The following is a 15299-nucleotide window of genomic DNA, read 5'->3' as shown; positions in this document are numbered from 1 at the left end:
CTGAATTCCTGTCCTGCTTGCTCCAGCTTGCGTTGCCTCGGCTGCAGTCCTCGCCTGGTAGTTCCAGTCCTAAAGTTGCTGGTACCTCTGTTTTGCCTTGTCTGTGTTTGGGTGATTGCCGCTGCCGCCCTTTGGCAGTGGCCCAAGGGCTCACAAACCTCGAGGTTCCCCGAGAAGCGTGACAGCTATTCTGAGAGAAAAAGAGAAGAATCAGGCAAAAGGTGAAAGAAATATCTTTTAATTAGCTAAACAGGAAATAACATTCTTCGCTCTGAATAAGAAATTATCATACAAACTAAAGAGAGATCACTATCAAAAATCTCTAGGCAATATAAGAACAGTAATAAAGAAGATGGAAGTAGTAGCAGCAAGGAATTAGTTCTCCGTACTTAGTCTTAGAAAAGGGGAAATATAACTATATATATCCCGGGGGATATGCCTCTGACTGACAGGGATGTAAGCTCTTGGGCACGGGGTATCAAGGAGTGTTGTAAGAGGAAGTACTGGGTTCAGTGATGCCATGCTGCAAAGGTTTATCAATCTCATCCTGAAGCCCCAGCCGGACATCTTCAGACAAACGTCCCTTACAACCAGAAAAGAATATTCAGGGGGAGCAGAGGAGTGCTGAAGGGCAGAAGGAAAAACGGGAGCATAAAGAGGGGAGAGGGTGGGGGAAGAAAGAAGCAGGGGACAGAGAGAGAAAGCTGGGAGGTGTTTGCCCTGGAAAAGGAGCAAAGAAAGCTGGAAGCTGAATCTTCCAGGGGAGGGGAAATGGTTTAAACCAAGTTGGGGCGAGAGAGAGAGAGACAGAGAGGGAGAATGGTGGAACCTGGAGAGTGGTATGTCTGGGGAGGGTTGAGCCTGAGGAGGGAAGAAGCTGGGGGAACTGTGACAAGTCAAGTCTGCAGAATTTTAAAATATTGTTCACAGAATTCCACTGGGAGTAAAGTGATCACTCAAGCTTGTTCCCTTAGCAGTTTTCAAGAAAGGAAGTACGTGTCCTCTTTGAAAATGGATGCGGATAATTTAATGCAGGAGTTTACACCAATATGAAGAGAACCGGCTGGCAATGAAAGCAGATGTGATCTCTCCATCCCTCATTAGATGACCTGAGCCAGTAACTCCACAGGCTGCAGTGCCATAAATAAATGTATGTGTGGCACCTGAAACGGGAAGACTAATTCATGTTTTCTTTTACCAGCGAACGGGCTCTGTGTTCTGAACAGGTGCTTGAATTCCGTCTGCACAGCCGTTAACGTCGAGAAAAAGGACATTTGTACAAACAATAGGAGACTGCATGTAACTAACACAGATCTGAAAGTTTCAGAGGAATAATTTTGGCCTTCGTTTGAAACGAATTACGCCCCGAAGGGGAAAAACGTAAGACGTGGCTACAAAATAACTTAAAATATGTTTCATATGGAGTCCAGATTCACCAGTTGTGTTCCCCCACTGCCGATAATGACAGTCTCTTTTAAGGAGTTCTTTTATAAAGTTGGACGGAGTCCTCGAAATGTGTTACTTTCCTGTACATTTGCTTCTCGGATGAGTGAATGTTTGAGTAGCTCAGCCTGACCTACAAGTTCCTCTTTGGTGTATTTGAGTGAGAAAGCAGAGACGGGCAGTTCTAATCCGCAAGGAGGGACGTGCCCGCCTCTTGAAGTTGAAGACCAAAGTTGAGATGGGGTTCACCTGAAATCTCAGAGGTGACTGCCTGGACCATAGCAACCTCGAAGGAGGCGGGGCCTTACCTCTAATGCTGTTCATGAGCAGAGTGGTGGAATTTCAGTACAGTCCCACAGTCATGTGCTTATACCGTATATGCTCGATCTTTCCAGCAATTCTATAAACTGGAGCCTATAGATGTACCAATTGTGCGTGTAAATTACAGAATGCGTGATTGGCACCACTAGAATTATGTATATAAGTGCCAGATCCTGTTCTACAACATGCATGCCAACATTGCTTGGTGTGTAAGTGTAAGCGAAGCATAAACATGAGTGGAGTGTGGGTGGGTCGTGGCTGTGTCTTGGAGATATACGCATAACTTATAGAGTACTATAGGTGACGCACACTTCAGGGCATTGTAACTGCCGTTGACTTGTTGTAACTGTTGGCACCTAACTTTAGATGTACCAGTGCCAGCTTAACCTCACCTAGATGTTTGCCGGGTTATAAATGTAATAAATAAATATTAATCCCCACCAGCTGAAGAAAATGGAGTTGCTGGCTGGGATGGCCATGAGAGGAAACACAGTTAGGGAAGGGAGGGCAAGTGAGTGCAAGGCAAAGGAAAGAAAGGAAAATGGAACGGGGGAAAGAGGAGAGGTTGACTGCAGATGGAAGGGGGAATGCTGCACGGGGGAGGGCAAATAAGTACAGGGGAAAACTGCAAGGGGGAAGAGGCATGAGTACAGGGTCAAGGAGAATACATAGGACAGCAGAGTGATGGGAGGGGAATAACTGCTAGAAAAAGGAAGTGCAGGAGGAGAAGGAACAAGTGCAAATACAGGGAGACTAACTGCAAGATGGGCAGAGGGAGTATAGGGGAATGAATGCAGAGGAGGATAACTGAAAGATGAAGGGAAGTTGGGAATATGGGAGGAAGGGAAAGAGGTGTGAATGCAGAGGGAAATGGGAGTGACTACACAGGGCAAGAGGAATGAGTTCAGGAGGGGTGAACCAGGGCCACCGAGAGGGGAGCAGGGGGGACAAAATTCCCTGGGCCCGGGCCTCCAAGGGGGGCTCGGTGCCGGGGTCTCTCTCTCCTCCTGCTCCCATGCCACCGGCGCCACAGTCCCCGGTCTCACCTGTCCGCCCTCGGCTCCGTCAGCAGCCCCCCTCCGTCCGCCACAGGCCCCCTGCATTCAAATCGAGAGCGCCTCACCTCCGTGTGAAAGCGGCAGGATTGCCTCCCTTCGGGCCCGCCCTCATCTGATGTAACTTCCTGTTTCTGCGAGGGCGGGACACAGTGAAGGAGGGCCCGAAGGGAGACGATCCTGCCACTTTCACACGGAGGTGAGGCACTGCCGATTTGAATGCAAGGGGCCCGGTGGCCGATGGAGGGGAGCTGTCAACGGGGCTGGGGGTGGGCAGGTGGAGACCGGGGACTGCGGCGCCGGCAGCCTGAGAGTAGGAGAGAGCAGGGAGGTGACATTTAGGTCGACCTTAGAGATGGTCGTCCTTAGAAATGGTCGTCCCCGGTTTTTGGCCATAATGGAAACCGAGGACGACCATCTCAAAAATGACCAAACCCAAGCCCTTTGGTCGTGGGAGGAGCCAGCATTTGTAGTGTACTGGTCCTCCTCACATGCCAGGACACCTAGGGGGCACAGCAATGGACTTCACAAATTTCTCCCAGGTGCATAGCTCCCTTACCTTGGGTGCTGAGCCCCCCAACCCCCCACTAAAACCCACTACTCACAACTACACCACTACCATTGCCCTTAGGGATGAAGAAGGGAACCTACATGTGGGTACAGTGGGTTTCGGGTGGGTTTTGGAGGGCTCACATTTACCACCACAAGTGTAACGGGTGGGGGATGGGCCTAGGTCGGCCTGCCTGAAGTGCACTGCACCCACTAAAAACTGCTTCAGGGACCTGCATACTGCTGTGATGGAGCTGGGTATGACATTTGAGGCTGGCATAGAGGCTGGAAAAATGTTTTTTAATTTTTTTTTTTTTTGGGTGGGAGGGGGTTAGTGACCACTGGGGGAGTAAGGGGAGGTCATCCCCCATTCCCTCCGGTGGTCATCTGGTCAGTTCGAGCACCTGTTCAAGGCTTGGTCATGAAAAAAGAGGGACCAAGTAAAGACGACCGGATGCTCGTGAGGGATGCCCTTCCATTATTGGCCGAGGACGCCCATCTCTTAACCACGCCCCCGTCCCGCCTTTGGTACACTGCCGACACACCCCCGTGAACTTTGGTCGTCCCCGCAACAGAAAGCAGTTGAGGATGCAAAAAATCAGCTTTCGATTATGCCGATTTGGGCGACCTCGGGAGAAGGACGGCCATCTCCCGATTTGTGTCGGAAGATGGGCGCCCTTCTCTTTCAAAAATAAGCTAGATTGTAACATAGTAAATGACGGCAGATAAAGACCTGTACGGTCCATCCAGTCTGCCCAACAAGATAAACTCATTTTACATGGTATGTGATACTTTATACCCGAGTTTGATTTGTCCTTGCCTTTCTCAGGGTGCAGAGCGTAGAAGTCTGCCCAGTACTGTTCTTGTACTAAGTAGCACTATAAAAATGATTCTCCGAGGACAAGCAGGCTGCTTGTTCTCACTGATGGGTGACGTCCACGGCAGCCCCTCCAATCGGAAACTTCACTAGCAAAGTCCTTTGCTAGCCCTCGCGCGCCCGCGCGCACCGCGCATGCGCGGCCGTCTTCCCGCCCGAAACCGGCTCGAGCCGGCCAGTCTTCTTTTGTCCGCACTCGGTACGGTCGTGTTTTCGCCGTGTCGAGCCCCGGAAAGTCGACCTCGCGCGTCCAATTTGTTTTGAACGTGTTTTTTTCCTTCGGGAAAGCTTTGTCCTAGTCGGGAAGTGCTCCGGAAACCCCCCGCCGGGTTTCGTGTAAATCCTCCCCGTACTTCCAGCTTTTTTGCCCCGGTAAGTTTTCTTTCGTCGTCGGGGTAGGCCTCTTTTCGGCCTCGGTCGAGATTTTTCTCCCTCTAAATTTGGTGCTTCAAATTTCGCCATTTCGGCTTTTGATTTCGCCGGCGTGATTTTTCCGCCCATGACATCGAAGCCTTCCAGCGGCTTCAAGAAGTGCACCCAGTGCGCCCGGGTTATCTCGCTCACTGATCGACACTCGTCGTGTCTTCAGTGTCTGGGGGCCGAGCACCGCCCTCAGAACTGCAGTCTGTGTTCCCTGCTTCAAAGGCGGACTCAGGTAGCGAGACTAGCCCAGTGGAACGTGTTGTTCTCGGGCTCTTCGTCGGCATCGGCACCGGGATCTTCGAGTGCATCGACGTCGTCAGCGTCCAGACCATCTTCCTCGGCCGCCCCTGCATCGAGTGCATCGAGGCATCGGGCCTCTGCATCGGCGCCGAGACATCGGATAGCTGCATCGACGTCGGTGGTACCAGGACCTCGTCTGCTGATGTCGTCGGACGGTGGTGCATCGGGTGGAGTGCAGGTGAGGGCTGTCCATTCCCCTGCTGGTGGCGGTGAGCCCTCGGGTGGGTCTCCGCCTACCCTGAGGGCTCCTGCGGTACAGCCCCCCCGAGATCGACCTTCTTCAGTCTCGGCCCCGAGGAAGCGACGGATGGATTCGACGTCCTCCTCGTCGGTGCCGGGGAGCTCCGGTGACATGCTTCGGAAGAAATCGAAGAAGCATCGACACCGGTCTCCTCCCCGTGTCGGCACCGAGAGCTCTGGGTCGCCGAGGGATTCGGCACCCAGCAGGCATCGGCACCGAGAGGACCGCTCACCCTCTGTCCAGGAGGTGTCGATGCGCTCCGCTCTGGACAGCCCGGAACAGCCTCCACGCCCGGAACAGGTACTGCCGTCGCCGCCTGCATCGACCCTCTCAGCCTTTCTCTGCAGCCGCTCTAAACGAGAGCCTCCGGGCCGTTCTCCCAGAGATTCTGGGAGAGCTGTTGCGCCCTACCCCTCCGGTACCGGCGGTGCTTGCGCCACCGGTACCGTCGAGCGTGGCGCCGGCTGGCCCATCGCCCAGGTTGAGGTCCCCGACGTCGGTACCGCGTGCGGTACCGACCGCGGCCACCTCCCAGGAAGGCTCCCCGACTACGTCGGCGGAGGGAGCTTCGCCGATGCGGGCGAGGGAGTCTACCTCTCGACGCCCCCATCGTGGACGGGGTTCCACGGAGTCGAGCAGGGCGAGGTTGCAGACACAGGTCCGTGAACTTGTGTCTGACACCGAGGGTGAGGCCTCGTGGGAGGAAGAGGAAGATCCCAGATATTTCTCTGACGAGGAGTCTGAGGGTCTTCCGTCTGATCCCACTCCCTCTCCTGAGAGACAGCTTTCTCCTCCCGAGAGTCTGTCTTTTGCCTCCTTTGTCCGGGAGATGTCTACGGCCATCCCCTTCCCGGTGGTTGTGGAGGACGAGCCCAGGGCTGAAATGTTTGAGCTCCTGGACTATCCTTCTCCACCTAAGGAAGCGTCCACTGTTCCCTTGCACCATGTCCTGAAGAAGACATTGCTTGCGAACTGGACCAAGCCATTAACTAATCCCCACATTCCCAAGAAGATCGAGTCCCAGTACCGGATCCATGGGGACCCAGAGCTGATGCGCACTCAGTTGCCTCATGACTCTGGAGTTGTGGATTTGGCCCTAAAGAAGGCTAAGAGTTCTAGGGAACATGCTTCGGCGCCCCCGGGCAAGGACGCTAGAACCTTAGACTCCTTTGGGAGGAAGGCCTACCATTCCTCTATGCTCGTGTCCAAGATCCAGTCTTACCAGCTCTACACGAGCATACACATACGGAATAATGTGCGGCAGTTGGCGGGCTTGGTTGATGCTCTTCCCCCTGAGCAAGCCAAGCCTTTTCAGGAGGTGGTCAGGCAGCTGAAGGCGTGCAGAAAATTCCTGGCCAGAGGAGTTTATGACACTTTTGATGTTGCGTCCAGGGCCGCTGCTCAAGGTGTGGTGATGCGCAGGCTCTCATGGCTGCGTGCCGCCGACCTGGAGAATAGAATCCAGCAGCGGATTACGGACTTGCCTTGCCGTGCGGATAACATTTTGGCGAAAAAGTCGAGCAGGTGGTAGAGTCTCTCCACCAGCGGGACACCGCATTCGACAAGTTCGCCCGCCGGCAGCCTTCAGCTTCTACCTCTACAGGTAGACGATTTTTCGGGGGAAGGAAGACTGTTCCCTATACTTCTGGCAAGCGTAGGTACAATCCTCCTTCCCGACAGCCTGCGGCCCAGGCTAAGCCCCAGCACGCTCGCTCTCGTCAGCAGCGTGCGAATCAGCAAGGCCCCGCGGCTCCCCAGCAAAAGCAAGGGGCGAGCTTTTGACTGGCTCCAGCAGAGCATAGCCGACATCCAAGTGTCAGTGCCGGGCGACCTGCCTGTCGGAGGGAGGTTGAAAGCTTTTCACCAAAGGTGGCCTCTCATAACCTCCGATCAGTGGGTTCTCCAAATAGTCCGGCAAGGATACACCCTCAATTTGGCCTCTCAACCTCCAAATTGTCCACCGGGAGCTCAGTCCTACAGCTTCCAGCACAAGCAGGTACTTGCAGAGGAACTCTCCGCCCTTCTCAGCGCCAATGCGGTCGAGCCCGTGCCATCCGGGCAAGAAGGGCTGGGGTTCTATTCCAGGTACTTCCTTGTGGAAAAGAAAACAGGGGGGATGCGTCCCATCCTAGACCTAAGGGCCCTGAACAAATATCTCGTAAAAGAAAAGTTCAGGATGCTTTCCCTGGGCACCCTTCTCCCCATGATTCAGCAAAACGATTGGCTATGCTCTCTGGACTTGAAGGATGCCTACACACACATCCCGATACTGCCAGCTCACAGACAGTATCTGCGATTTCAGCTGGGCGCACGCCACTTCCAGTACTGTGTGCTACCCTTTGGGCTCGCCTCTGCGCCCAGGGTGTTCACAAAGTGCCTAGCTGTGGTAGCAGCGGCGCTTCGCAGGCTGGGAGTGCACGTGTTCCCATATCTCGACGATTGGCTGGTGAAGAACACATCCGAGGCAGGAGCCCTGCAGTCCATGCAGATGACTATTCGCCTCCTGGAGCTACTGGGGTTTGTGATAAATTACCCAAAGTCCCATCTTCTCCCAGTGCAGAAACTCGAATTCATCGGAGCCCTGCTGGATTCTCGGACGGCTCGCGCCTATCTCCCAGAGGCGAGGGCCAACAACTTGTTGTCCCTCGTCTCGCGGGTGCGAGCGTCCCAGCAGATCACAGCTCGGCAGATGTTGAGATTGCTGGGCCACATGGCTTCCACAGTTCATGTGACTCCCATGGCCCGCCTTCACATGAGATCTGCTCAATGGACCCTAGCCTCCCAGTGGTATCAGGCCGCCGGGGGTCTAGAGGACGTGATCCACCTGTCCACGAGTTTTCTCGAATCCCTGTATTGGTGGACGATTTGCTCCAATTTGACTCTGGGACGTCCCTTCCAAATTCCTCAGCCTCAAAAAGTGCTGACCACGGATGCGTCTCTCCTGGGATGGGGAGCTCATGTCGATGGGCTTCACACCCAAGGAAGGTGGTCCCTCCAAGAAAGCGATCTACAGATCAATCTTCTGGAGTTGCGAGCGATCTGGAACGCTCTGAAGGCTTTCAGAGATCGGCTGTCCCATCAAATTATCCAAATTCAGACAGACAATCAGGTTGCCATGTACTATGTCAACAAGCAGGGGGGCACCGGATCTCGCCCCCTGTGTCAGGAAGCCGTCAGCATGTGGCTCTGGGCTCGCCGTCAAGGCATGGTGCTCCAAGCCACATATCTGGCAGGCGTAAACAACAGTCTGGCCGACAGGTTGAGCAGGATTATGCAACCTCACGAGTGGTCGCTCAATTCCCGTGTGGTGCGACAGATCTTCCAGGCGTGGGGCACCCCTCTGGTGGATCTCTTCGCATCTCAAGTGAACCACAAGGTCCCTCAGTTCTGTTCCAGGCTTCAGGCCCACGGCAGACTGGCGTCGGATGCCTTCCTCCTGGATTGGGGGGAAGGTCTGCTGTATGCTTATCCTCCCATTCCTCTGGTGGGGAAGACTTTGTTGAAACTCAAGCAAGACCGAGGCACCATGATTCTGATTGCTCCCTTTTGGCCGCGTCAGATCTGGTTCCCTCTTCTTCTGGAGTTATCCTCCGAAGAACCGTGGAGATTGGAGTGTTTTCCGACCCTCATCACGCAGGACGAAGGGGCTCTTCTGCATCCCAACCTCCAGTCCCTGGCTCTCACGGCCTGGATGTTGAGGGCGTAGACTTTGCCTCTTTGGGTCTGCCAGAGGGTGTCTCCCGCATCTTGCTTGCTTCCAGGAAAGACTCCACTAAGAGAAGTTACTTCTTTCATTGGAGGAGGTTTGCCGTCTGGTGTGACAGCAAGGCCCTAGATCCTCGCTCTTGTCCTACACAGACCCTGCTTGAATACCTTCTCCACTTGTCTGAGTCTGGTCTGAAGACCAACTCCGTAAGGGTTCACCTTAGTGCAATCAGTGCATACCATTACCAAGTGGAAGGTAAGCCGATCTCAGGACAGCCTTTAGTTGTTCGCTTCATGAGAGGTTTGCTTTTGTCAAAGCCCCCTGTCAAGCCTCCTACAGTGTCATGGGATCTCAATGTCGTTCTCACCCAGCTGATGAAACCTCCTTTCGAGCCACTGAATTCCTGCCATCCGAAGTACTTGACCTGGAAGGTCATTTTCTTGGTGGCAGTTACCTCGGCTCGTAGAGTCAGTGAGCTTCAGGCCCTGGTAGCCCAGGCCCCTTACACCAAATTTCATCACAACAGAGTAGTCCTCCGCACTCACCCTAAGTTTCTGCCAAAGGTTGTGTCGGAGTTCCATCTGAACCAGTCAATTGTCTTGCCAACATTCTTTCCCCGTCCTCATTCCTGCCCTGCTGAACGTCAGCTGCACACATTGGACTGCAAGAGAGCATTGGCCTTCTATCTGGAGCGGACACAGCCCCACAGACAGTCCGCCCAATTGTTTGTTTCTTTTGATCCCAACAAGAGGGGAGTGGCTGTAGGGAAACGCACCATATCCAATTGGCTAGCAGATTGCATTTCCTTCACTTACGCCCAGGCTGGGCTGGCTCTTGAGGGTCATGTCACGGCTCATAATGTTAGAGCCATGGCAGCGTCGGTAGCCCACTTGAAGTCAGCCACCATGGAGGAAATTTGCAAAGCTGCGACGTGGTCATCTGTCCACACATTCACATCTCATTACTGCCTGCAGCAGGATACCCGACGTGACAGTCGGTTCGGGCAGTCAGTTCTTCAGAACCTGTTTGGGCTTTAGGATCCAACTCCACCCCCCGAGGGCCCTGTTTGTTCTGTTCCAGGCTACACTCTCAGTTAGTTGGTAAATTTTTTAGGTCAATCTCAGTTATGTCCTCGCCGTTGCGAGGCCCAATTGACCAATGTTGTTGTTTTGAGTGAGCCTGGGGGCTAGGGATACCCCATCAGTGAGAACAAGCAGCCTGCTTGTCCTCGGAGAAAGCGAATGCTACATACCTGTAGAAGGTATTCTCCGAGGACAGCAGGCTGATTGTTCTCACAAACCCGCCCGCCTCCCCTTTGGAGTTGTGTCTTCCCTTGAAGTGTATTGTCTTGCTACATACTGGACTGGCCGGCTCGAGCCGGTTTCGGGCGGGAAGACGGCCGCGCATGCGCGGTGCGCGCGGGCGCGCGAGGGCTAGCAAAGGACTTTGCTAGTGAAGTTTCCGATTGGAGGGGCTGCCGTGGACGTCACCCATCAGTGAGAACAATCAGCCTGCTGTCCTCGGAGAATACCTTCTACAGGTATGTAGCATTCGCTTAAGTAGTAGTAGTAAGTTCTGAAGCTAACGTCGAAGCCCCTTAAAATGTACACTCCAGCCCATCCATATCTATTCAGTCACAATCCGGGCGTAGACTGTAGAAGTATGCCCAGCACCGGTTTTGTTTCCCAATTACCAGTGTCACCACCTAATCTCCGTTAAGATTCCGACGATCCATTCCTTCAAAACAGGATTCCTTTGTGTTTATCCCACGCATGTTTGAGATACAAGAGTGGGCAGCCATTCCCGAGGCTGTCATTTTAGCAGAGCAGTGGCAAAGGTGCGATGTATATTTGTTCATAAATAGGCCAGATTCTATAAATGATGCCCAAAATTCAGCACTCTGATGTTTTGTAAATGGCATTTCAAGATGCGCAATTTTTATTAGAGTATTGTTGAGCGCTGAATTCGGTGCCTATCTCTCTGTGGTTCTAGGTCAGTTCCCACTCACCAATTCCCATCTGGAAAACTGCCACCGAGGACAATTAGCAGCTAACCCAATTCCCACCGCTCCAGGGAGGACAATTCCCACCCGTAACAATCATGAAGCTTCACTGTCTGAAATGTATCTCCTTCCCTTTCCCCTTCTAGATCATTGGGGGGGGGGGGGGGGGGGGGGAATGTTACCTTTAACACGCCACACCACACCAAAAAAATTAAAATAAACCAAAATCCAAAGTAATAACGAGCATAAAATATAATATATAATTATATAAACATACACAAAATACTACTAACACATCCACACCATGTAACAACACTTCTCATAAAAAGAATACGATGCATAAGAAAAAAAACAACAAAACGTACATGCCAGTGAGAAATAGCCACTAGTCCTAGGAGGTAACTGTCCACCTTATGGAAAAGTCCTAGGAGGGAATTGGTGGGTGGGAACTAGCCAGATGCCCTCTCTGCATATCAGTATCCAGCAGCGGAACATTTCGGAGGCGCTGTTGACTTGTTTTCACTTTCGTGTGCAGGGCGTTTGGGGACCTGTAGCCCTGCTTTTCCCCTCATAACCCCAGAGTTCTTTACGATGAGTGTTGCAACGAAGCCGCAGTCAGTGTAATCCACCCGCTGCAGGTCCCAGGCTAATCCTGTGGGAGCTGATGCAAAAAAAAGCTGTAGATTTGGGTTTGCTATCAAAGTTCAGAAGCTGACATTTATATTAAATAGGGAGAGTGGATTGGATTGATTTTATATACAGCTTTGTATAAGGTGTTAAAAAAGACTTTCAGATAATAACATATTCAGTCTAACATATCGAACTTATCAGAATCAAAGCAGTACAAATTCTAATTAAGACATTGCTGCAACAGCCACGGTTTTAAGGGTAAAAGATAAAGGGTCCTGGATTTGATATACTGACTTTCCGTGGGTACAGCCAAAGTGGTTTACATATAGAGACATTGTGCAATTCACAGTGAAGGGACCCACATATGAAAACTGTCTTCCTCGTCATTGGCAGGCAGGCGCACTGAGCCCAGGTAACTGAAGACGTTTTTTTTGTGATACATACTTTGAGCTTATTAGAAAGATAAACCAGGAGACCCAAACGTAACGCTTTGAATAGCAAGCACAGTGTTTTAAAGGTAATGAGTGGCATAGCTATGGGTGGGCCTAGGTGGGCACAGGCCCACCCATTCTTGTCTCGGGCCCATCCAACAGCAGCATCTCACTCCCCTCGCCTCCACCAGCAGCCCGGTATCTGATCCCACCCTGAATCTCCCCAGTGTACCTCAGAGGTATCCTATTCCTAGCGGCCTCAGTGATTCACCTTCACTACCTACACCAGCCCCCGCAGGCTTCCCTCTGCCGTGTCCCTCCTTCGCGGATGTCACTTCCTGTTTCCTCACTGGTGGGATGCGGCAGGGGGAAGATGAATCGCTGAGGCCACCTGGTTGCCTCTGAAGCACACTGATGAGATTCAAGGAGGGGACAGATGCTGGTCTTTGGGGGTGGGGGAGGACAGAGGAAAATGCTGAGCTAAAGGGGGGGGGGGGGGGTTGGAAGGGCCCACCCAATTTAACTGTGGGTCCACCCAAAATAGTAGGTCTGGCTACGCTGCTGGTTCAGCCACAGGGAGCCCATGCAATTGATGTGAATACTTCAAGTAACTATCCTAGCCGCAGTATTCTGAACCAATTGTAATCTTCTGTTGAAGTGCCTTGAAATTAAAAGGTAATTCTTGACGTGATTTTTTTTGATGGGAGAAGATGAACAAACAGGACAGTTCTTTATCCCGTCTTCTCTCTCAGTGGTGCGGAGTAGCTCTGAACATGTAACTGGACTAGAAAAGGAGTTTACCTTTCCACATGACGTCCATAAACCAGGGATTGTGTTCTACTGAATGTGATTTATAGTGTTACTTTGTTGGCAGTCAGACCAGGTCTGGATCAGATTAATATTTTTTTGGAAATGTCAGCTCATTCATTGCCTCTTGGAATGCGTCTGAATGTCTTTTCCTGCTCTGGTTGAACAGGTGCTCCTGTTCCATGACCAGAACTATGAAATCCATTATGAATATACCATTCCCGTGAACCATTCCGCTGACCCGCAGAGCCAGCCGCAGAAGCAGCCAGAATCCTTCTACATCTGGACCCACAGCGGATGGGAGGGCTGCAGCGTGCAGTGTGGGGGAGGTAAGGCGTCTGTCTGCTTTAATGCATAAGAGAGGCAGATTCATGCCGATAAAAAACTACGCCGTTTAATGTAAGCGGTTTACAATACCATCAGTTAGAGAAAAGAAGTTGATTCAGTAGCAATTATTATAGTAAATGAAGGAATTATCACAAAGAAAGGAATGAGAAAAAAGTAAGAACATAGCATAAGAACAGCAATACTGGCTCAGACCAATGGTCCATCTAGCCCAGTTTCCTGTTTCCAACAGTGGCCAATCCAGGTCACAAGTTCCTGGCAGAAACCCAGATAGTACATACAATACAAGGGAATTTGTCTAAGCTTCTTCCTTAAAAGTAAGTAACCAAAACAAAGAGAGCCAAGCTAACGAGGCATGATCAAAAACGATAAATATGAATGCATCGGATAAACTTTGAAACTGAGGCTATTGGATCTCTTATAGCGCTAAGCTATTTCAAATCCCAAGCCTACATTTTAAATCATATTCAAGGTTATACACTTGATCCGGTGAAGTGTTATATAGATCACAATTCTCAAGTAATCTATATATATAAAACTCACCCTCAACGTTCTGAGGACACTGACGTCAGTGAAGCCAAGCCCTGACTTCCTTCAAAGAGGTTCGAAGGTTCGTGGTGGTGAAGCCACCAAAATTGCTCCGGGCCCCGCCCTCGAGGGCGGAGCAATGGCAGAACAATGAAGGGGTTGGCAGGGAGGGAGGCGGGGGGGTGGGAAATCGCTACGGGCCCCGCCCTCGAGGGCGGAGCAATGGCAGAACAATGAAGGGGTTGTGCAGGGAGGGAGGTGGGGGGGTGGGAAATCGCTACGGGCCCCGCCCTCGAGGGCGGAGCAATGGCAGAACAATGAAGGGGTTGGCAGGGAGGGAGGCGGGGGGGTGGGAAATCGCTACGGGCCCCGCCCTCGAGGGCGGAGCAATGGCAGAACAACCAAGGGGTTGGCAGGGAGGGAGGCGGGGGGGGTGGGAAATCGCTACGGGCCCCGCCCTCGAGGGCGGAGCAATGGCAGAACAACCAAGGGGTTGGCAAGGAGGGAGGCAGGGAGGTGGGGGGGTGGGAAATCACTACGGGCCCAGCCCTCGCGTCAAACGTCATGATGTTGAGGGTGAGCAATGCCACAACAACGAAGGGGTTGGCGGGGGGGGGGGGTGTTGCCGACGAAAACCTTGCTAGCGCCCGTTTCATTTGCTCAGAAACGGGCCTCTTTTACTAGTATAATATAATATACATAATTGCTAACACTCAAGTCCACTTAAATTGGGTTCCAAGAAACAAATTCAGGAGGAATTTAAAAAAAAAAAAAAAAGAAAAAACAACTTGCAAACTTAATCAGCACCTCGAACAGAACAGAGAATTAATACTACATTAAACTCCTTCAGATCTTTTTGAAGCAATGAATGATGTTAAATGTGAAAGATCCATAAAGACATATTTTAGTGAATTGTATCGTATGATGCATTTACAAGGAAATCTTAAATAAAATATTCCTCCAAGTTGGAGAACGGCAGGTTTTAACAATAAAAATTGCTTCCGCCTTCTCTGTGTCTCTTTCGAAACGTCAGGAAACAAATTTATTTTTAGGCCCAGGAATAACTTATCCCTGTTCCTAAAAAAACTATCGAAAAAGCCATTGCTTATCAGGCACTAAGGCTACAATAGCCCCCACCACCATTGCCGACATCCCCCCCCCCCCCGCCATTGCTGACACCCCCCGCCACCGCCAGCACCACCAACAACAACTTTGACCCCCTCCTGCCGACGACCCTCTCGACCCCCCCCCCCCCCCCGCCCGCCGTCACCTACCTTTGCTGGCGGGGGACCCCAACCCCCGCTAGCCGAAGTCTTCTTCCTTCATTTTGTTTCTGAGTCTGACGTCGGACTGCGATCTGCAGGGCTTCGTTCTGTTTCTGTGAGTCTGCGTCAGACTCAGAAACAAAACAAAGGAAGAAGACTTCGGCTGGCGGGGGTTGGGATCCCCCGCCAGCAAAAGTAGCAGACAGCGACGGCGGGTTGACGGCGGGAGGGGGGGTTGAGAGGGTCGTCAGCAGGGGGGTCCAGGGCCAAATCTACCGGGGCCCAAGCCCCCATGGCCCCACAGAATCTACGCCCCTGCTTACTAATTGTAGTTCTTCCATGGCAATCTATGCAGTATGTGCAAATGTCCTTTAGC

The 15299-nt window shown here is 52.0% G+C and overlaps 1 protein-coding gene across 1 annotated transcript in view; it reads left to right on the top strand.

The window, feature by feature from the left end:
• The window catches only part of LOC115462728 (A disintegrin and metalloproteinase with thrombospondin motifs 17-like), a 117004-nt gene that overhangs the window by 41303 nt on the left and 60402 nt on the right, over positions 1–15299 (top strand). Inside the window, exon 8 of the mRNA XM_030192727.1 lies at positions 12955–13114. Within this exon, the coding sequence (XP_030048587.1) occupies positions 12955–13114 (160 nt within the window). The remainder of the gene's footprint in view (positions 1–12954; positions 13115–15299) is intronic.

The sequence above is a fragment of the Microcaecilia unicolor genome, chromosome 1, assembly GCF_901765095.1.
Source record: "Microcaecilia unicolor chromosome 1, aMicUni1.1, whole genome shotgun sequence".
In the NCBI taxonomy this organism is placed as follows: Eukaryota; Metazoa; Chordata; class Amphibia; order Gymnophiona; family Siphonopidae; genus Microcaecilia; species Microcaecilia unicolor.
This window is presented reverse-complemented; position numbering and strand designations above follow the sequence as displayed.